We start from the raw sequence: 22007 nt of genomic DNA, 5'->3' as shown, positions 1-22007 counted from the left end.
ACCTTTGTATCTGGCAAGACTGTATAGCCATAGATTGAATTGCATCTTTTTCTTAGTCTGCTTCCAATAACTTCATTCTTTATAATAAAAAATGTTACCTTGCATTTGGATGACACTTTATTATCTTCAAAATCATATATATATCATATATATATAATTTTATTTGAATTTCATCACAAACCAATAAGCTAGGAAAGAAAGATTTTGTCTTTATTTTGCAGACACGGTAGATATTGTTGGATAACCTGTCTACTGTTGCACAGCTGGCAAGAAACAGAGAAAGAAATGCCACCAACTTAGCAACTCCAAGTTCACTGTGATACTCCCTGTATCACCATGTTTGCCGTAGTTTGTTTTTCCCCCCTGGTATATATTTGGGATAATTTCCCATTAAATAGAAAATAAGTTACTCCTGTCAACGTGAGAATCCCCTCTTTTCCAAACTCTCCTCCCCTCCCCATGATCTCTAAAAGAATAATTTAAGAGAGCTATTTCCCACAATACTGCTTTTCTTTATTGTGAAAGAAATTTAGTTTTTGTTTATAAAGAACAATCAAGTATCCTTTTTATATGCCTACAGGGTTTATTTGCCTTTCTCTGGGGGTTCTGCTCTTTCATTCTTACAAATGATGCCTGACTTCTAGAATAATATACTTTTTGTATACTTTTTATTAAACGAAGAATTTCTGAGGACTTAGGTAGTCTGAGGTTTTGATGAAAAACAACTCAAAGTAGCAGCTGAGATAAAAGGAAGAATGAGGTCCTCCTGGGTTCAAATGCAATGTCACTTACTCCTTGGAGCCTCTGTCTACTCATCTGCAAGAGTGAGGAGAATATTATCTTTCTTGCACAGTTGTTATTAGAATTAAAGATAACACATGTGAAACGTCTTGCACAATTTCCAGCACATAGTTCTTAATGAAGTAGAAGGGAGATTTCAATTCAATTAGTACACATCTTACCCCTGGAAATATCCTCTGTCTCTGAAAAGATATCACCAGCTATCTCCATGAAGAAGAGAAACATTGTTCTATAGTTTGCTTGTTTGTGTGTATGTGTGTGTATGTGTGTATGTGTGTAGATGGAAATATCTAGATCATTTGTCTTTTTCTGTCCCTTTCACAAACGGGGCTGGGAAGAGAATTAACAGCTATTCAGTGTTTCCTACTGGAACACCTCTGGCTTTAGCAATTTCTAAAAGCATCTGCTGTGAGACTGAGCAGAGAGGGAGGCTGGAAACACACTATTCTTTTGGAATGTTTCGAGGGCGCGCTGGCTGTGGGAGATAATAGGCGAGGGTTTGAAACTCCCAAATGGACTTTCTGGGCCCGTGTTGTGAAGGTGTCTTGCCCCTCTCCTGCTACACACAGGGATCCAGACCTTTCTGGGGTGGGAAATGTCCTGACAGAAAGGAAGGAAGCCAGGCAAGAGGGCTCCCTGGCAGGCCACTCGATGCCAGCCAGCCAAGGTGACCAAGCGGTGGGATCTGGCAGTTGTGACCAGGCAGCCACGCCCTCAGTCAGTGCTGGCTCCCACTGCTCATGCCCTTGGCAGCCGGACCAGGGGTCCTCTGCCCGCTACCCTGGCAGCTGACAGCAGCTGGGCCCCTGGTGGCCCAGGGCACCTGCCCCGAGGGGTGGGAGACGCTCCCCTCAGACTTTCGCTAGAAGCCCTTTGTCATGTTCTCATCTCCATTTTTCCCTTTTCTTGATTTTTTTCTTTCTTTTTCCTCTTTCCCGTCATGTTAATCCCATTCCCCACTAAACCATAAGGTTGCTGAGGGCAGGAAGGATATCTTTTCCGGCCCCTCCGGTGTCACCACAGTGCGGGGTGCCTTCACCTGTCCCTCAGCACGAGCTGCCTGTAGAGAAGAAGGGCTCCACGGAGCCGTTTCTCAGAGAAAACCCTTTGATTTGTCAACAAGCCTATGGAAGGCTGAATTTGTATGATTGCCCTCAACCACTGCATCCAGAGAGTGTTTTATCCTATCTCCTGACTTCAAAATAGGTAAACTAATGTTTTAACTTACACAGTCGTGGTCCTTCAGGAAACTGACTTCATGGAGAGAATTTTTTTTACATAGCGTGGCAATTGTTTGTGTGTAAATAAGTTTCCCTAAGTTGCATTTGAAAGTGTTTCCTTCTGAAGTACAAAAGCATCCATCATAATACCTCATTTCCCTGTTATTTTGCTTCACAGATTCCTTTTTCTCAGACTGAGCAATGCTTTTCTGTCGTCAGCACTATCATGATAATGATTAGTGAGGTCCAAATGACCGAGATGTCCCTGTGGCTACACAGGGTGGGTGGCACAGAGCTTCCAACGCCGTGTGTTAAACTCCCCGGCCCTGCAGCAGGATCACTGAGTCATAGCAAATCTTACCACTTCTGACTCTGTTTCCCCAAATTCTTCCCCCAAAGATGAACAGTTCTTTAAATAAAAACAGAAGGTTTCTAAGAGAAGAATGAAGGAGGAAGAAAAAGAGCAGATAGTATCCTGTAGGAGCCAAAGTTTCCAGCTAAACGGCTCTTCATGCCCAGCCCCCTCCACCCCCCGCAGAGTGTCCTCTTGATGGGTACAATTGTACGTCACTGCGCCAGTGACACTTGCTGCAATTCGGTGTGGCCTCAGGCATAAGTCATGGAAAGGTATTCTTTTTCATAATTTTTATACACAGAATCATTCCCTCTAGGCATCGAGTGTCTCGTCACCAGAGAGAAGTAGACAGACAGTCTTGGAGGAAAGGGGCGGAGGATCTGAAAAAGCCAGTTGCAGGGTAGCGCACTGTGCGTGGTCTGAATAAACACACAAAGCAACGCTGTATTGTATTTAGGGTTGCATGCAGTAGCAATAAGGAAATCGTCACAGACCTGGGCATTGGCAGAACTTTGTGGCCTGATGTGATTAACAGCTCATTCCGTCAAGTAACTATTCCTGTTAAAAAACAATTGGGCAATTTTCTATTAGACCTTAATGTTGGCTAATCATGAGTTTGTGACCTTTAACAAGACATTTAACCAGGCAACAGCCTTCGTACAGCCTTGTAACCATCCTAATAACCTTAACTGGCCTGCCGGCCCCCCCTCCCTACTCCCCTCCCTCTCTCCCTTCCTTTTTATTTCTTTCTGTCTTCTGTTCTTCTCTTTCTCTCTTTCTTCTTTCCTCCTTCCTTCCCGCTGCTTCCTCCCTATATTTTTTTTCCTGTTTTTCTTTTCTTTTTTTCTCCCTTGCTTTTTTGAAATTTTCAAATGGCCCAATCAGGGGGAGATTTTTAAACTGGTTTGCTCATGAATCTTTACCTTTTGAAAAGTTCAGAACGAATCCTTGGCAGTTGTTCACAATCAATTCATCTGAGAAGTCGCCTGCTAATAGCACAATAGCAATAGTTGTAATAATATACTAATGCATAGAAACAACAACAAATTCTGAATAGTTGTTACCAATAGAGAGGAAGGAAGGAGAATGATATTTGAGGGACATATATAGGGGACATTAATTGAATCTGTAGTGACATACTCTGGAGGAAGGTACAGCAAACTGTTAAGATTTGATAAAGTGGGCAGAGGATGCAAAATTGTTCTATTATTCTCTATGACTTTAAAATTTAACGTATATGATTGCAATTTGTCAAAAGTGTTCCAGAGAGTGAGAAAATCATGGTTCATCTCACTGATTTTCTTCCTGTTATACCACCCTTTGTCACCTCTAATATGCCCATAAAATTGAGTCCTGAAAAACATTCGAAATTTTTCTCCAATTGTGATTTGTAAGTACTTGTTCAAAAGATAGCATGTGTGTATTTTTATAGATCTGGGGCATCTTTATGGGATGGGTGATTTTTACAGGAAAAACCTAGAGATACAACATCACAGTTAGTGGTTGGCAAACGCTTGTAAAACTTCTCTCTCCGAAGTCACTGAGATAAGAAATAGAAGCAGTAGACAGTCCTTATTCGTAAGGATTTTGCAATCTGGAAGGGATATGACACAGGTATCACCAACTTTTACAATTTTTATAGAGATTAAGAGGGGTTGTCAGTCTGAATTAGTCTCAAGACTAAACTATGAATCATTATAAAATCCATGAGATGAGTATTGTCAATTCTACTATCATGAATTTACTCTTCAGATATACTTACACATAATTCATACAAAAGCTATATTCATTATAACAAAACACTGCAAATAATCGAAATGTTTATCAACATGGGTCTGGTTAAATAAACTAGGGTATATTCATCTAATGGAATACTATGCATTCAACTGAATGCAACATCCCAGATGCCCTAAAATAAACAGAACCCCCAGGTACACTGTAAAGTAAAATAAAATAAGACAATCAAATAAACAACAATAAACCAAAATAAAGAGCAAAATAAAATTATAGTATTCTACAATTTTTGTGAGGAAATAACGAATTTGTATATACACATATATGTGTGTGTATGCACAGAATATCTCTGCATGACATTCAAAAAAGATCTAGAACTAGAATGGAAGAAACCGAGTAGTTTCGGGGAACAGGAGTAAGAGCAGGACTGCACCCTTTCATGCCTTTTATGTTTTATGCCATGGACATGTTTTCCTCATAAAAAATAAAATTACATAAAGCTACAGAGATGTAAAATGTAAATTGGGAATAATAGGAGAAATGAGCATTGGAAAAAAGGATTGAAAGTAAAGACAGATTCTTTCCTTTTCTTTTTTATTTTGCGATATATTTGTAGGATTCCTAGAGTGTTAGAAGAGCAACGCTCCTGCTTGCATAAAAGCAGCGGGCGAGGGAGGAGGTCGGGAGGGCACAGGAGAAGCTGATGCAGTCAGTCAAGAATGTCCTGATGGGTCTGGCTGGAATCGTCCCGTGTGTTTGCCAAGGCTAAGTGTCCCTGGATATGGAGGAATCGACCTTCTTCCAACCTCCTCTCCTCAGAGATTTTGAGCTCTTTGAGGGCAGCAACTAGGTTTATGGATTTTTAGACCTTCTTGCTCAGTGGGGAATCTGGCCCATAGTGAGTCTTTGATCTGAATTGAATAATTGACTGATTGGGGTGAGGACCTGGAGGTCCTTAGTGAATGCAATACTCTGAGAAGGAAAAAGTTGCCATGCATTTGCCTTTCAAGGGACAAGTTATTGTATTTTCTTATGATTGCTATCTGGGGACAGCAAATAAGTATGAAACACTGATATTCCAGGGTGCAGTCTCTCTCTTACTCCTGTTCCCTGACTACCCAATTTCTTCCATCCTATTTCTAGATCTTTTTGGAATGCCATACAGAGATATTCTGTGCATATACATACATATATATGTATATATCAATCTTTATTTTCTCACAAAAATTGTAGAATACTGTAATTTTGTTTTGTCCTTTATTTTGGTTTATTTGATTTTCTTATTTTACTCTACAGTGTACTTTGGGGTTCTGTTTATTTTAGGGTATCTAGGATGTTGCATTCTGTTGAATGCATAATATTCACGGCCATTGCTAAGTAGAGTTCCAAAGGAACTTGCCTTAAAACATAAACAAGAATCATTTCTAGTTAGTTAGCAGAATTATCATTTATATGCAAATGGTTCTGCTTAAGTGGCTTTAAGTTCAGGAGAATAACTCACTTTTTCAGGAGTTCAAAGACCCCTGTTATGTTTACCTTATATATTTGTTTTGATAATTCTTTTTAGTGCAGTAATAACTTAAGCCAATTCACCTTCTAATAATATATTATAATACAGAGTTTTAAATATCAAACTTTGTGAGGATTTATACAATTTATTTCCCCTCTAGGGAGGCTATGAAGGAGAAGTTTAGGGTTTTAGTAGCATAATTCCAGAAATATATTGCAGATTCCCATTCTCCTATCTGACTATGAGGTATATATTCATATACCTGCATATTAATATATGCAAATGTCTCCAATCTGATTATCGCACAGTGCTAGCATTCTAGAATGCATAATCTCCAATTATTGGAGGTGCTATCTTGTGTAAAGCTCATATGTCATCACGTATTATTTTTCTTTTCGGTTGCACTGAGTTCCATCGTACTGATTAAAGTGTGAGTATGCCGGTCTGCAGATGGGTGGGTTGGGAGCCAGCTACGGAGAGAATCTTCTTTTCTCTTTGAAACCTGCCATGGGATTTTTCTCTTTTCCTAAGGAAAGTGTATCCTTCGAAAATTTTGTAATACAAACAGAAAAAGAAAAAAAGCTCAGTGAAAATGAGTTATTCTTTAACAAAGAGTAGCTGACTATTTGTTTAAATGTACATCTGGAAATGGCCATTGGGGTTGAGACAGTCACGGGTGTTTCAACATGAACCTGTTTGCACTCCCACCCGCTTGATGTTGGTGCCATTTGGAGTTCCTGTGATTTCACGTGGGCCCTGTTTGCCCAGCGCGTGCATACTGTTTCATTTCCCACAAGGAAGGGCCGCATGCTAACAGGAATTGCCGAGAAGGCAACGTCACCTTTGGTCCTGGCTTGGCACTCACATTTTGTAATCTAGGATTCCTGAGATCCATTTTTAGTTGAAAACTCTTCTGTAAAGCTATCTATGTGAGCCTTTATTTACAAATCCGTGATGTTTCTTGATCAATATAACTATCTCATAATTTCTTGTAACATTATTTAAAATTTCAAAATAAATGGAACTGATATTGTGCCTAAAACCAAATAAAACTCATTATAATATTGGAAATGCTTTTTTTTCTAACCACATCTCCACTACTTTGAAAATGTTGATACCTTGAGGAAGGAAGAGGAAGATGAAAAGAATAAAAAATCTTCTCCGCTGAGAGTTTTCGCCTTGGCACCATCTAGCAGGCTGAACAGTTTCCGCAGGAAAGGGTGGCTGGCCTCAGTCCTCTTTATGGGGCACAATCTTGCTACCCTGGGAATGGAGTTGGACTGGTGGGCTAAGCTCAGGACTCGCCCCTTCTCTCACAGACCAAATGTCTTTGCTTTTGTTTTCTGTTTTTCCGTCGTCCCCGTTAGAACATCGTGTGCACAGGCCGGCGTCAGTGGCACCCAGATCCCGCCCTGGTCCACTGCATCCAGTCGTGTGAGGTAAGTAGGTCTCCCCTTCCCCAGCCCAGACGGAGAACTCTGTGTGCTTAATTCACAGAACTTGAGTCCTTCTGATTCAAGATCCTGTTTCTCCCCATCTCTTCTGCCCTTTGTTGAACCTCTTAGATTAAGTTGGCTTCGCAATGCAAAATTTATAGAAATTAGGCTATCTGATTTTTGCTTTGTTTTTAGCAAAATCTTCAGAGTTCTACTTCAATTGACTTAATAAAAAATAAGCTAAAAAGCAAGTCAGAATTATTTATGGTTTTGGGATTCTGTGGCTGGGCATTGTCTGAGCTTCATTAGCTCAGGGTTTTGCAGACAGTGGCCCACAGACAGATTTGTTTGGCCGGCACAGATGTCTAAAAACACTTTTTTTTGGTTGCCAATGTTTAAAAATTGAGATTTTCACGTACAATCTTATGTGCAAATATAACATTATACACATAAACACATACCTCAAATAAAAATAAATATAAAAAACTTTTTGTGAAAGATTTTTCTCTGGAGAAACAAGAATATTTGGCAACCATAAAAACAATTAGCTGGATCAGAGTGGCAGCTCTGACTCCAGAAGGACAGCTCTCTCCAGCTAGCACAGTCCTTACCTCTGCCTGCGGCTGCTGACCTCATTTAAAATAACTCCCTGGGTCATGCAGGCACCTGTGTTTGCAGCCTTTTAGGTTGACCTGTTGTCCACTGTTGATTAGCCAAACTGGATCTTTACGACCTCAAGAAATCCTCTCTACTTCTTCACATAGTGGATTCCCCTACCAGCAGGGGGACTTAGGGTGCTGGGAATTATTTAGTTAGATTAATTGGAGTTAACAAAGAAGGGTCAAGAATGAGAGGGTCGTAATGAAAAAGGAAGACCCAGGAATTCTGCAATGAGGGAGGGAGATGCTTACACCACACACACATGCACACACACACAGGCACACACGCCATTTCAGCCCTCCCACCCTGGGAATAGCCAGTGACAAATACAAATATTCTAGTCTCAGTCATAACAGGTTTTGTCATCCAGATCTCACACTGGAGTAAATAAGCCACTTAGCGGCAGTGCTTGGGTCATGGCTCCTCCGTGTGCCGCAGGGAGAGCCGTGTCACTGCCATGGGTCTCCAGCCTCCTCCCCCAGGCACGCTCAGCCCGCATGCACGGCCACCCTCCATTCCTCTGTATCTCTCTGTCTCTTGATCTGATTCTGGGAAAGTGGGATCCACATGAGGCCAGAGAGGGGGAAAGGGTGGGGTTTGAGAGAACAGAGAAAACTGGGTGGGGAGATGATACCAATAAAAGAGCGTCCTGAGAGTGCATCGGGGAAAATGCGAGCATGGAGTGTGCTTTGTTACCGTGTGGGCCAACAAAACAGCTCATCTTCTGCCATCATTAGAAAAACAGATGGCAGTGGGGTGGAGGCGGGGAGAGTGGCGTGAATCATCCTCTGAGCAGGGGGTACAGAGCGGGGAGGAGGAGGCCGGGGAAGGAGGAAGATAAACAGACAGAGGGCTGGGGACCTGGGAGGAGATCAAAGGGACCCTGAGAATTCCCTTCTGCTGCTTCTATGCATGATCTCAAGTGGGAGGGTGGCTGACAGGGCTTGGAGCTGGCTTCAGTGTTTCCCAGAAGGTTACGATACAGAGCTTTCGCCATTTGCCCTGCCCTCCTCCCCGCAGCCCAGCACATCCGCTCCATCTCTTATCCCGGGCTTCCTAAGCTGCTGTCAGTCCCTTTGTTGATGTGACCAGGGATAAGGTTCTGTTTCCTCTGAGGTCTCCCCCGTTTGACTGCCACCCTACGCAGCCGAGCCCTGATGCCTCACAGCTGTTGTCCCCAAGTCCAGTGGTTCTCCAAGCGCAGCCCCTGGACCAGTCCCACCGTGGCATCACCTGGGAACCTGTTAGAGATGCGCATTCTCAGGCCCTGCCCCAGACCTGGATCAGAAACTCTGGGAGTGGGGCCCAGCGGTCCATGTTTTAACAGGCTTCCCACTGACTCCGATGCCGCTCACGCCAAGAACCACCACCCTAACCACTGTGGGCGCAGACGAGAGGTTCCTAGCCTGTGCGTCCTTCCTGCGCAGCTTTCTTTGTCCAGAAAAAATTCTATTTACGTTCTGATTATTCTATGCTATTCCCTGAGACACTCTGGGTAAGACAAGATTTGAAAAACTAGGTATTGGCCTCTGGTCTCTGAGCAAAGGCTAGGAAGAAGAAAAACCCCTTAGAGGGGTGGAAGGAAGATACAAAGATAAAGAAAAATCAGTACTGAAGAAAACGAGGGAATTGAACAGGGGAGTAAAAGGAGAAACAACTCAGAAGAAATACGTAATGAGAAATGCAGAGAGGGAGGGCGACGATGAGAAAGGAAGGAGGAGAGAGGCTGAAACTGGCATGTTCTAGGGGTAACTTGGCAGACGCTGCGTTCTTTACTGGAAAAAGTCCGCTAAATATATTAGGGAGAACTGAAGAGTGTCAAAGACAGTCGGAGGGAAAACAGACCCAGAGGAAGATAAAACAAAGAGGGCTGCGTGGGGGAAAGGACGCTTAAAAAGTGCAGTGCAAGTCTGAGCTCAAATTAGGCACTCTGACACCCAGTATCTGAAAGGGTTTCTGTCTTCACTTCCCGACACTGGATGTAATTCTAAGATGTCCCCTAAGGAGCGCCTTGCTCCTTACTTCCCCCAGGACGTCCAAGGCAGTAAATCCATCTCCTCACTGTCCCCAGCCCGCGTTGCACTGTCAGTCCCTTCAGCACCTGTCCGTGTCCTATCCTCTTCACCGTAGTTTTCCCTTCAATCCTCCACCGTTCTGTGCTGCTCACATTTTTTGAGGCACCTCTTAAGATTTCCCCTAAAAAATCTTGTTTCTAAATAATTCCATCTTTTTATTGTCACTTAACGTTCCCATTGCCTCAGGAAGAACATGTGTGTACCACATCTCTGTGTCCAAACCTGTTTATACATTAAATTCTAGTTTTCTAGTTGTTTCTTTCATTCGACCTTTTCGACCTGAACGTTCCTTGCATTGTCTGTTTCTTTTGTAGTTACAAATGGGCAAGGAATGGAACTTGGTTAGTGGAAGGGTTTGATGTCAGACAAATCTAGACTCAAATCCCAGGTCGGCCGAGGAGCGTGAGTCTCAGGGTCTTCCTCCGTTTGGGAAAGTGGGCCACAAAGCTGTTCTAAGGAGTTGTCATGAGGGATTGATGTGATAATGTACATAAGGTATTTAGGGCCATGCCTGGCCCATAGGAGATTCTCATAAAGTGGTGTCATTTGTTGTGCGCCATTAGCGACTCCGTGAATGTTTACTGAATGTGGAAAGCAGAAAGCAGGAGCATTGCTGCTGGGATGGCCCCAATATAATGGGCGCAAACTTTTGAGGATGAGAAAAAGGAAAGAAAAGGAGAAAGAAAAGGAAACAGGCCATTCCCATGGGGACCCACTGAGATCCATAACTCCCAAATCACATGGAGACAGACAGTTGTCCTGTCCAGTCACCAGCTCAGTGGGTCACCAGCTCGTCATATGAGCAGCTCTCCTCACTCTTACTATCACGCCCCGCTAGCTGGGCCTTCAGCGTTCTCACTGTGCTACTGCAGTCGTGTGCTAACTGTTCTCCCTCCCCCAAGACCTGCGCCCATCAGTTGCCTCCATTCTCTCTGTCGTGACCACGGGGTTCTTTTTGTCACGTCTCCTCTGCTAAAAATTTCTCTGCAACTCCCCGTTGTTTGCACATTTAAGTCAGACTCCTCTGCAGGTAGCAAATGGGCCTTTGTCTCTCAGCCTCGTGTCTTTTCAAATCGCTCTGCGCACCCTTTACTCCAGACGTGAAAAGCCTCTTGCAATGACAATATTCTGAAAAGCACATGGGCTTTGCGCTGCTGGTCTGCTTGATCTGGGACTGAATATTGGTCCCACTTGCTGGGTGACAAATGGCATGTTGCTTTGCCTTCTTGTGCCTCACTACCCTCAACAGAGTTTTAATAGGGTTTTTAAAACAAAGTTTTAATAGGAATGCCTGTTTCATAAGGTTGTTGTGAAGATAAATGAGATACTGTAGACACCGAACTCAGTCTAACTTCTTACACATAACAGTGCATAATAAATATTATCTACTTTTATTATCAATCATAGAGGTATTATTATCATCATATGTTAGTTCATGCCCTGTATCTTGGTACATGCTGGGTCCCTTTCCTGGGACCCACCCCATGTTTCTTTAAGCCAATGATTCTCAACAGGGGACCATTTTGAGGCCCCCACTCCTCACACCAGGGGCAATATCTGAAGACAGTTTTGGTGGTCATGACTGGGTGAGGGGGGGCTGGAATCTAGTAGGTGGAGGCCAGTGATGCTGCTAAACATCCTGCAATGCACAGGACAGCCCCACAATGAAGAATTATTCTATCTGAAATGTCAATACACTGTTGAGAGATCTTGCTCTAGTCAAAATCCTACTGATCCTTCAACACATTTTCGAGGTGTTTCTTCTACTTGGATTATTTAATGACTAACCTCACATAGCACCCACTCCGAACCACAGATGAGTTATATAATTGTACTATGGTCTCCGTTTTACCACTTACCACTTTTGGGAAAGCATGGTTTCCTGTGTGTCTGCCTCAGGTCACTATGACTACTTGCAAGTTGAAAATATTCTCTTTTCCAATTTTGTGTCTTACCTACTCAACACAATGTCTTCAATAGCTGAGGCATACAAAAGAATTTGTTGATTGAAATAATAATTTAATATGCACATTGATTATAAAATTATAGATAAGCATACAAATATTCTATGATAACTGTATAAAAAATAAATACTCTGTCAAATGCTTGTCCAGCAAAGTACATTCTTTTCTCAGTATAGAGAAAGAAAGAGAAGGAGAGAAAATGGTTTTCCTCATCTTGTGAGGTAATAAATGAAGTGTTTATTCCATCCGTGAACACTGTGATACTATCAGATAATAAGTTATCTTCTCTCTTTCCTCCCTCCCTCTCTCCCTCTCTCCTTCCTTCCTTCCATTCTTCCTTTTTTCCTTTACTTTCTCTTTTATAAAGCCTATGTATGAATTCTGCCAAAGTTCACAATCCTAGGTTCCACTTAGACTAAGAACATTTATTCTCCAGGGAATGCAGAGGGGCATAAAGACCACACGTACAGCCCCCCTTCTGCATAGAACCGATTAATTTCCTGCATGCAGGATGGTCAAAACCGACCTACTTCTCAGCTCTGCTTGGTCCATGAGCACATATTTCTTACAAGTCCGTCCTGTTCTTCCCAGCAGTCTCCATTTTGCATCACACCTTTTGATAATCTCTCTTCGATGCTTTGTTGGTTCTTGTAGAGTTGTGCCATTTCTTTTTCAAGAGAGAGCTGTGGAGGATGCAAGGTGATGTCGGAAGAATTAGGCTCAAATTCTGACCCTGCCTTTGTTAGCTATGTGTAGCATCTGTCTGGTTTTCTCTTAGAACGTCTGTGAGAAACAAGTGAAATAATTTCCAGATAATATGACATACTGGTAGGAAACTGCCTAAGGATGATATACGATACTGTGGGGATGGGGTCATGTTGAGACAATGTATTAAGAGTCAAGAAACTGTCCACTTACACCTAGTTTATATCTTTATGACTCTTTATTATATACTGTAGGTAGCCATGGTCAATTGATGCTCTTAAGGCCACCAGTGAAACTTATAAAGCCTTTTAAGGTTTGTGGGGAATTTCAGATCAGTCTTTGTGAGCCCTCACTGCCATTTCATCTCCAAATTCTCGTCAATACCCTTATAAATGCCTGTCATCTCATCCATCACATTATTGCAAGATTATCCAATAGGTCTTCCCTTCTACCAGTCTGCAGACTCCTGTGTGGCAGGAGTATGTTCTGTTTACTTCTGTGTCACCGTTGAAGGAATTCTTCAGTGACACCTGATTCCACTCCCCTACAGACGGGGTCTGAGAGGTAAAGATAGAACTTTGACTTTGAGAGTCCTAAATTGGAAAAGACTGAGTCAATCTTCTGTGAAGTAGCATCATGGAAGTAAAGGGAGAGACAACACAGAAAGAGAAGTAGAGAATAAAACCCCGCCACAGACGGAATAAAGAGGCCTTGAAAACACAGTGATGGTGGCCTGAGTGGCAGAAACAAGCTGCCGGGCATCTGAGCAGGCTTCAAACTCAGCTCCATTCCTGGCTAGATATTTCCTTGGGTAAGTTCAGTTAACTTCTCTGAATTCAAGTATCCTTAGCCTTCAAACTAGATGGATAAAATTCATCTCTTAAAATTGTCCGAATCCAGATTCAGAAAACTTCGGAGACACACCCATCAGGGTGTGGTTTGGGGCCTTCAGAGAGGCGGTCATGATAATTTTTCAGGAATAATAGCAAACTTGTCCTCGTTTCTGGGGACGTTTTGCCTTCCACATAGATTTTGGTCTTAATTACACCTATAGGTTCTTCTCTGACAGGGCCGATTTTCAAATTTATGGCCTTACCCTTGGTTACCCTTGACTTTTTACTCCCTGGATGGATCAGGTTTTGGAAACCTGTTGGTACTTTACTTTCTTGACATGAGCCCAAGGCCAATCCTGGTTTTGGTTTAACTATTTCCATCCTGGCTCCAGCCCACAAGAGAAAACTCAGTCTAAGACAGGATAGATGCAAGAGTTGGAACATGAGAAAGGATGTACTAACACTTACTGTATGAATGTTCGATAAACATTGAGTGTGTCATAAAGATTAATCAAATTCCATTTACCAGTAATACTGAGTGATTTCTGTCACTCAGAGCAAAAGTAATATTTTTTCCCATTTTAATTCTCATAAGGAGTGTCAGGCAACATATGTACATATATGTGTGTATATATTGGGAGGGTGAGAAACCAAGCTGAGCTGGAGGAAGATTTGGTGAATGATTGTTTAATAAGACCCTTTGGATCCCACATCTAATAATTTTGATGGTCTTTAAGGAATGAGGAGCTGTCAGAAGACTGGAAGACAAGCCAAGTAGTATATGCCATTTTAAAAGAAAATGGGGTTGAGTAATAAAAGCTACATGCCTGAAAGTTTGATTTTTCTCCTAGAAAAGTTCTAGGACAAACTTCTCTAAGTACAAGTCATATATTCACATGGAACATGCTCCCCTTTACTGATGTCATGTTCTGTGATGGAATCATTGGTCAAAGTGAAAGGAGAAGTCACTTCTCAAAGTTAGTAGATATGTTATTCTGTCCCAAATGATGTACCCCTAATTTAAGAAGTCAACTAAGGTGTTGACCACATCTTGGATCATTGCTGCACATTGTGCTGGGTGGGGAGTCCCATCTAGTTGGACGCTCAGGACTTGTTCTGACCACACTGTTCTTAAAACGTTTCCATGGGCAATGGATTCAGCTGATAGTTTTTCTTAAAAAGAGTGCTTTAGAATGACACAGGGGTGCTTATTTTTAAAATGCAGATTCTTAGGCCTCTCTCCCAATTCTTATATTCTAAGTCTGGTTGTGAAGTCCAAGAATTTGCTTTTTCTAATACCCCAGTGCTTCTAATGCAGGTGGTCCTTTGAGAAACACTGGACAGGGATTAGTTAATACACTAACATATAATTATATACAACAGTGCCCAGCTCACATCCCAGGAGAAAGGGATTCATCTTCTAATAGTTCTTGAATAAATGGAGAAATCATTTGAAATAGAATAAAGTTCAAAAAGGTCAAGGATAGAGGTAATAATATCTGGCAGACAGTGGTAAAATGGAAATTATTATAAGCCAGAAATGGCTGGATTATTGTAAAATTATATTTGAAATTTTTAAAAATGTGGTCAGCACAGGTAGATGGTAGCATGGCTCTGTTCTTGAAACAACAAGCTACATGCAAATAGGTATGAGTGGGACCAGCAGAAAACTGACTATTTCATTGTTTTGTTCATTATTCTCATCATTGATCCGATCCTATTTTCTCTTTAGGTTTAGCTTCTGGAGGCATTAGAAAATACAGAACATGTCGAGGGTAACAAAAATGATATAAAAAGCTTGATAATAATAATACCTTTGGGGAAAAAATCAAAAGAACTTGGATTTTCCAAGCCTCAAACAAGAAGAATAAAGATTAATGTAGTAAATATTTTCATGTATTAAATATTTTACACAACAGAAAAGTCAACAACCACCATCCCCCAATGAAAATAGAATAGAACAGAATGGGCTTAAAATACTGAGTGAACTATTTAAAGTAAATCTATGTGAGAATATCCTGAAAGTGTTAAACTTTATACAAGGTTATAAAGGGAAATGTTTAAAAGACGTGTTAGTCTTTGGAGAGTTTTAAAGGGTTATATATTCTCCCCTCTGTGACATGGTTAAACATTTTCTCCGATCTCAAACGCTGAAGATGGTTTGTTATTTTCTTTCCCTGTAAATCTAGCACTCCATCGATTTAAATGTAAATATATTTGTGTTATCTTAAAGCAGTCAGTAAAGGTAGTTTTATGTGTCATTACCGTACAAGTACTGCTTCCATGGGAATTTATGTAGGAGGGAATTGGGAGTGGGAAGACGGGGCTTTGGGGGAACACTTAGCTTCATCAGAGTGCTGCAGTCCTGAAATGTAGGTGGGAAATTGTATTGTTTTTACACATTTAGTAGTTGATACCAACAATGGTTCCATCTCTAATTCATTCCATCTGTCACGCCATTCTTTGGATTCTTTCTTCTGTGTTGTCTTGGACCTCTCTCTGCCTCCCTGTCATTATTTATATTCCAGATGTTAGCCCTGTTAGCTGTGTCTGGGACATGTGCTTCTTGATCACTCATGGCACTGCCGAGGTTTACTGCAGTAACTCTATGGGATGCAGGGGCCAGTGTATAATTCATGAGGTAGAAAAGAATGGCATGAAAATCGGCATTCTTTTGTACCTTTTTTTTTTTTTTTTTGCCTAGAGTTTGAGCCAAGAAAGGGTAGAGAGTAGCTAAAGTTTGACGAAAAAGTCCCGAGGTCGGGATGTGCCTTGCTCACACCTGGGGCACGGCTGCACACAGATCTGCAGCGCGGTGGTCAGAGCAGAAGAAACGGGAGCGGGCAGCCGGTGGTCTGCCCGAGAGACCACCTGAGGAGACAGAGTGGGTTCTGCATCACGTGGGGCCCTTTTGGAGGAAGGGCTTTGTCACTTGGTAGAGTTTTACCCCCTTGTTTTTTAGGACCAGATACAAAATATATGTGTTATAGTTCTTTCTATTGGATCAAGGGAAGCTCCACTGCAGTGTGGTAAAACCTATTAGCACGATCTTAAATTCTAGAGCTCTTTGTTCCAAAAGACGAATGAAAGGGGTGAGTGTCTCGGAGACTCCAGTGCAGGCGCCCATGTTCCCTCTGGCAGTGGGAGCGGGCTCAGGCCCATCTGCAGGAACGCACAAAGGGGATTTTCTCCCAAGGTTAGATCCTTCAAGACATAAGAGAGGCAAGCGGTTTTGCATTCGCCCGTAGAGCTCAGACCCTCAGGACTCCCGAGTGAGAGCTGCTGAAACCTGGACGTGCTTAAGAACCAGAATGGTCTAGGGCAATGGGGCGGTTCCAGACCAGCAGCAGCAGCCTCACCTGGGGACTTGCTAGGGACGCACGCCTATGGCCGTACCAGCCTGAATGCGCCTGATCTCTTCTGATCTCATGAAGCTAAGCAGGGTCGGGCCTGGTTAGTACTTGGATGGGAGAAACGCAGTCTCAGGACCCCCTCTGGACTGCTGAATGAGAAATTCTGGGATGGGGTCCAGTCGCTTTTACCAAACCCTCCAGGTGATCCTGCTGCACTCTCAAGCTTAAAAGCCCCGGTCTGGAGTGTGGAGAAAATAGAAGAAGAGTGACAGTTTCAGGGGACACCAATGCTAAGGTCTCTTTTCCGATCCCAAACCTCTCTCCTGTTTGTTCCCCTCAGCTTCAGGGTAAAATAGGTTCAGCAATTCTTTTCTCAATCTTTTCTGTCTGTACAATGCTTTGGTATTATATTTTTCATCTCCGGATGGTTACAAATTATTCTTAATAAGTGCAGAGACTTGATAGTATTATCACAGCTTAAAATGGACTTAGAATTGTGACCAGATGGGATTGCTACTGCTCTTTCAAAAAGCATCTCACTTGAGCATGTCTTTATCAATTCTTATTAAAAAGAAAGAAATGAATCCTATTTGTGATGTCTGTATAAGAAAACCAAATGTTCTATTCCAACTTTATTTTACTTGTGTACTGTGTGATTGTGGAGTTGTTTTAACTTCTCTTGTTTCCTTTTTATTTATATGTTGTCATTTAAATAATAGCCAACAATTAAACTTTGCTTTGCCATATTTTAGCTGTTTACAAATCAGATATAATCATCATTCCCTCCCTACTTCTCAGAGGACAGATCTTCTGGGCTTACTTTTCTTTTAATTCTTGCCAAGTTTTTTAGGATCTATGGGTAAAAAGGGGTTATAAAATGCTAATTAGGGTGGGGATAATAAATGGCCCAGAAGCCAATAATGAGGACGGCTACTAGCCTTCTGGTAGGGGTAGTGTAGGCCCTCACAAATCTAAATCCAAATATGTGTTAGACGTGTTAAAATCCAGAGAAGAATTGAAAATTTGCTTAAGTTGGAGCTGTCTTCCAGGCTTCCTGGCTGCCAAATTCCAATCCCTTGGAGATTTGTTTGTGAATTTCGCCACCAGTTTTATGCAATATCTGCACCAGCCTGAAAATCCGGGCACGTCTTTAGGCTTGTCCAGAGTCCCATTTGGTTCAGGGCTCAGCTTCAGATTCTCCAGCTGGAATCTCTGAAAATCAGACTCCAAATGTTAATTGGGACTAGGTTTTCGTTTTGAAAGCTAAAACCATTGTCCCCCCTCCCCTGACCCCGGCTTTTTAAAAAAGTAAAACATTAAAAGCATAACCGTGCAAATTATAAAGCCTCATCTAGATGAACAGCATTCAGGAGAGGTTAAGCTTGCCCGAAACTCCCGTGGAGCTGCCTGTCACAGCCCCGTGGGCCTCCCCGCCCCCCGGGCTGTATTTTGCTTCTTTTGTCCTCTTGGCCTTGTGGGTGGGCCACTCTCTGCACTCTGTTAATTTTCTTTATGACATGGGTCATTTTTCTCCTCCCACTCCACCCTTTCTCTGATTTATTCTGTGCTTTCCTTATTTTTTCTTTTTTTTGTTCTTTTTCTTTTTCACTGTCCTCCCCTTTCTAGCCCAGGCTTGCAGACAATTTAAATATTACTCGCCTGCAAAATCGGCATCACAGAAACGCTTTCTTTTCTTTAACCCACCACATCTTCATTTGCTTCCCGCTGATTATGCTGAGCTTATGAGAATCAGCAGCAAGCAAAGTTGTATCTACAGATAACTCCACTTTCTCCTCCTTTTACAGGGACTTTTCTCTACTAAGAATTCTAACTGTGCGTCTAAGATGTGTTTTAAATGCATTCTAACTGTGGCACAAACACAGTTATTGAGATTATTCATGAGTCCTATAAGGCAGCGATTATTTTATGATTTACCCTCATGGTAATTGGCATAACTCCTTAATTAAATAGTCACAGAGACAAGCTCTTTCTGAAAGTTCATAAAATTTTGTTTCTAATTCATCCAACTAAAATAGGTATTCATTTAAATTATTTTATTAAAAATTTGTTTATTAAAAGACTGAGTGCTAGCAAGGCATTCTATTAAGTTTCTTACACCTTATCTGTGAAAGTATATAAAATATTAATATATATGTATACTCACATAAACACACACACACACATACACACACACGGGTGTATTTGTGCATATCGTATGCATCTGTTCTTTTGACTAACCCAACAGTGAAGGGACAACAAATGAAAAAATGGCGCTCCTAAACTGATTGCAATAAATATTTGCAAATTGCAGCAAACAGCATATACAGTGGAAAGAACGCATATTTCAAAAACCAATAGGTCTAAATCTCAGCTCCACCCTTACTAGCTATATTTATTTGTAATATTTTTAAACTTCATTATAATTCAATAAAGGTAATACATGTAGTTTGAAAAGCCAGTTAGCAGCCCTAGATTTATTTGGAAGACACTGCAGTGCCTCTGCTCCTAACCCCAGCCCTGCTTGGCAGAGCTCCTCCTTCGTGTCTTTGATTCTTCCGTTTCCCTTCTTTCATTTCTTCTGGAAATTACACACACACATATCTGTGTATATATATGTACACACACACACATACACACATGCATATACAATACTTACACTGCTAATCTTGATCTTTTGGTGTAGGACGTTATCTACTGATTTTCTAATATAGAAGATGGGGTTTTAACGCTCTAACACCATCACAGACGCACACACACCCTGCACTCTTGCCTTTAGAGGTATCTGATACTTACAGTTCCTGAGCTTTCCTGTGTTCTATGACATTCCAGGCATTAAGGTTTCTTCTTTCTTGAATCTGCCATGTCAGTTACTACCCATCCAGCCATTTTCCAGTTTCTCAAATGTGGTTGAATTCTTTATCAGCTGCCATCATCTCTCCTGTTCTCTTTTTCCTTGTGAGTTTATATCTTTTTTATTCCTTTGCCAACATTTTAGTGGGGCTTCTGGAGAAGGCAGATAAAAAACAAGTTTGATTATTCACATGTCTTACCAGCACTGAGCCTGGGATGGCGCAGGTGCTCAGGGAACTGTTACTCCTAAATACTTCCTCCAACAGCAGCTATACCTCTACAGGAGAAAGAGAAGGTATATGGCAGAGACAGTGTCCCTTACTTTGGTATTTTTTCCCTCTATTGTCTCATCTAACTTTTTATTTCTTCCTAAAGCCAAGCAGAAATCTCTTCAAGGTGGTTAACTCTTGAAAGTATACATTTTAGATACAGGAGAACTTATTCGAGGAATATATATTAATTGTCCATGCATAGTGTTAGACCCTAGGGCTAGAAAGGTAAACAAGACAAAGGTAAATGTCTTCTAGAAATCCCCACTCTGCCTTGTGGGAGAGGTATGTTCTAAGTGCTGTGGGAGCAGAGAAAAGAAAGTGGTTGTGTTTGTTTGGAGAGCAGGTGGGAGATGGGCGTGGGACATAAACTTGGGGAAGATTGTATAATAAATAGCACTCACGTAGGGCCTTGAAGGGTACAACATTTTCATTAGTTGGAGACAAAGCGGAAAGCCCCACGAGCAGAGAGAAGTGTATGAGCACAGGCATGGGGTTTGAAGACACACCTGATGTTTTGAGACCCACTAGTGGGTGGGGCATGTGGACGCTATGGGGAAAGCTGCAGAGGCCTGGGCCAGAGTAGGAGGAGTCTCGATGCAGCTGTGCTTGGGATAGAAACTTTGTTCTGAAGGCATTGAGGAGCCTCACACGTTTTATCCCCAGGAAATGACAAGATCAGAGGTGATACATTGCTGGAGACAGAGGGGTGGAGGACTGACAGGTGACAAGCAGAATGGTTAGGAGGTAGTGTCTGCATTTCAGGAGAGAGAGTGAGGGCCCAGACTCAGAACCAGCAGTGAAGACTAAAGGAAGTAAGCAAGGAGGGCTTTTCTTTTAAGATATAAAATTGATTCTAGAATTCTATCCAGTGGAGGAGATGGGGCTCTGAATCTAACTCCCTGGTGCTTGAATAGATAGTGAACGCCATCATCCTCCGTAAAGAAAGAGAAGCAGGCTTCTAGGAGAGATAATGGAGTTGGCCTTAAACTGAGTGAGTTCAGTAGAATTGGAAATAAAAATCTGGAGTTGGGAACACGGTCTTAGTTGGTGACTTATATTGAGAAATAAGGAAAACGTGGATGGCAGTTGAAGGCAGGTGAGTGGGCGAGACCATGCAGGGAACGTGAGTGGGGACAGGAGGGGGTACACCTGGGAGTCAGGAGGTAATACCAGGGAAAAGAGAAGAAGAGGTGCTAGTCCGGGGGACAGAGAAGGGATGACCAGAGAGGTAGAGGACATAAAGAGGACAGTGGCCTTAGTTAAACCATGAAAGAAGAGAGGCTTCAGGGAAAAGAGGTGGAGAATAGCATTAAATAACAAAGAGCAGACAAACAAGTTGAGTATTGACAAGAAGAGTCCCTGAGGCGGTGGTATCGGTGGAGCAGGAAGGAGAGCTATAGACTGAGAAACAGATAACAAAGTGGGTGCAGCAAATGAACGTATTCTTCCCAAAAGCTGGCCAGTACAAGGCGTGAGGTGTTAGCAACTTGAGTGGAAAACAGCGTCCATGGAAAGACTTTTGATATGAGGAGAATGGAACACATTTATTGCCTGCGGGTGGTAATCTGGTTGAGAGCGTGGAGACGCAAGATAAACAGGGATAGAGAGAATCACAGACACACTGCCTCTGAGTAATAGGCAAAGCTTGTAGAGTAATGGATGGAATTCAAGAGTTCAGAGTTTTCCGTATGCAATGGCTTCTCATTTCCCTGTGTAGACTTTCCCATTTCTGTTGGTGGCAACCGCTCCTTTCCAGTTGCTCAGGACAAAATCCTCGATGTCATCTTAAGTTTTCTCTTTCCCTCCCCCTCCACCTCAATTCATCGGGAGGTCCTATTAGCTCTACCTTTAAAATATACCCACAAACCACCCCCCTTCACCATCTGACCTGCGGCCACCCCTGTGGGAGCCATTGTCACCTGCTCCCTGGGTCCCCGCAGGAGCCTCCCGACTGATCTGGCTGCTCCGCTCTCACTCCCGGCAGTCAGTTCCCAACACAGCAGCCAGACAGTGCCGCTAAAACGTGAGTTAAATCATAGCGCTCCTCTGCTACAGCCCTGTGACGACTCCCCGTGTCGCCAGCGTGAAAGCCGAAGTCCTGCGGTGGCTTTCGCAGCCCTCCACGTGTCCCGTCTCTGACCCTCGGACTGGGAAGTACAGCCGTCCTCACTCTCTGGTTGTCCGCCCAGCCCGCCACCTAGCGCTGCCGAGCCTGCGTGCTGCCAGTGTGTTAACAGAA

At 42.4% G+C, this 22007-nt stretch overlaps 1 protein-coding gene across 1 annotated transcript in view; it reads left to right on the top strand.

Annotated features, from left to right (window-relative positions):
• PAPPA2 (pappalysin 2) overlaps positions 1–22007 on the top strand; it is a 288939-nt gene that overhangs the window by 243328 nt on the left and 23604 nt on the right. The window contains exon 20 of the mRNA XM_012644643.1: positions 6988–7059. Within this exon, the coding sequence (XP_012500097.1) occupies positions 6988–7059 (72 nt within the window). The remainder of the gene's footprint in view (positions 1–6987; positions 7060–22007) is intronic.

This window comes from Propithecus coquereli, unplaced genomic scaffold, assembly GCF_000956105.1.
Source record: "Propithecus coquereli isolate 6110/MARCELLA unplaced genomic scaffold, Pcoq_1.0 Scaffold216, whole genome shotgun sequence".
Lineage (NCBI taxonomy): Eukaryota > Metazoa > Chordata > Mammalia > Primates > Indriidae > Propithecus > Propithecus coquereli.
Note: the sequence above shows the minus strand (reverse complement) of the source record. Positions and strands in the feature narration are given on the sequence as shown.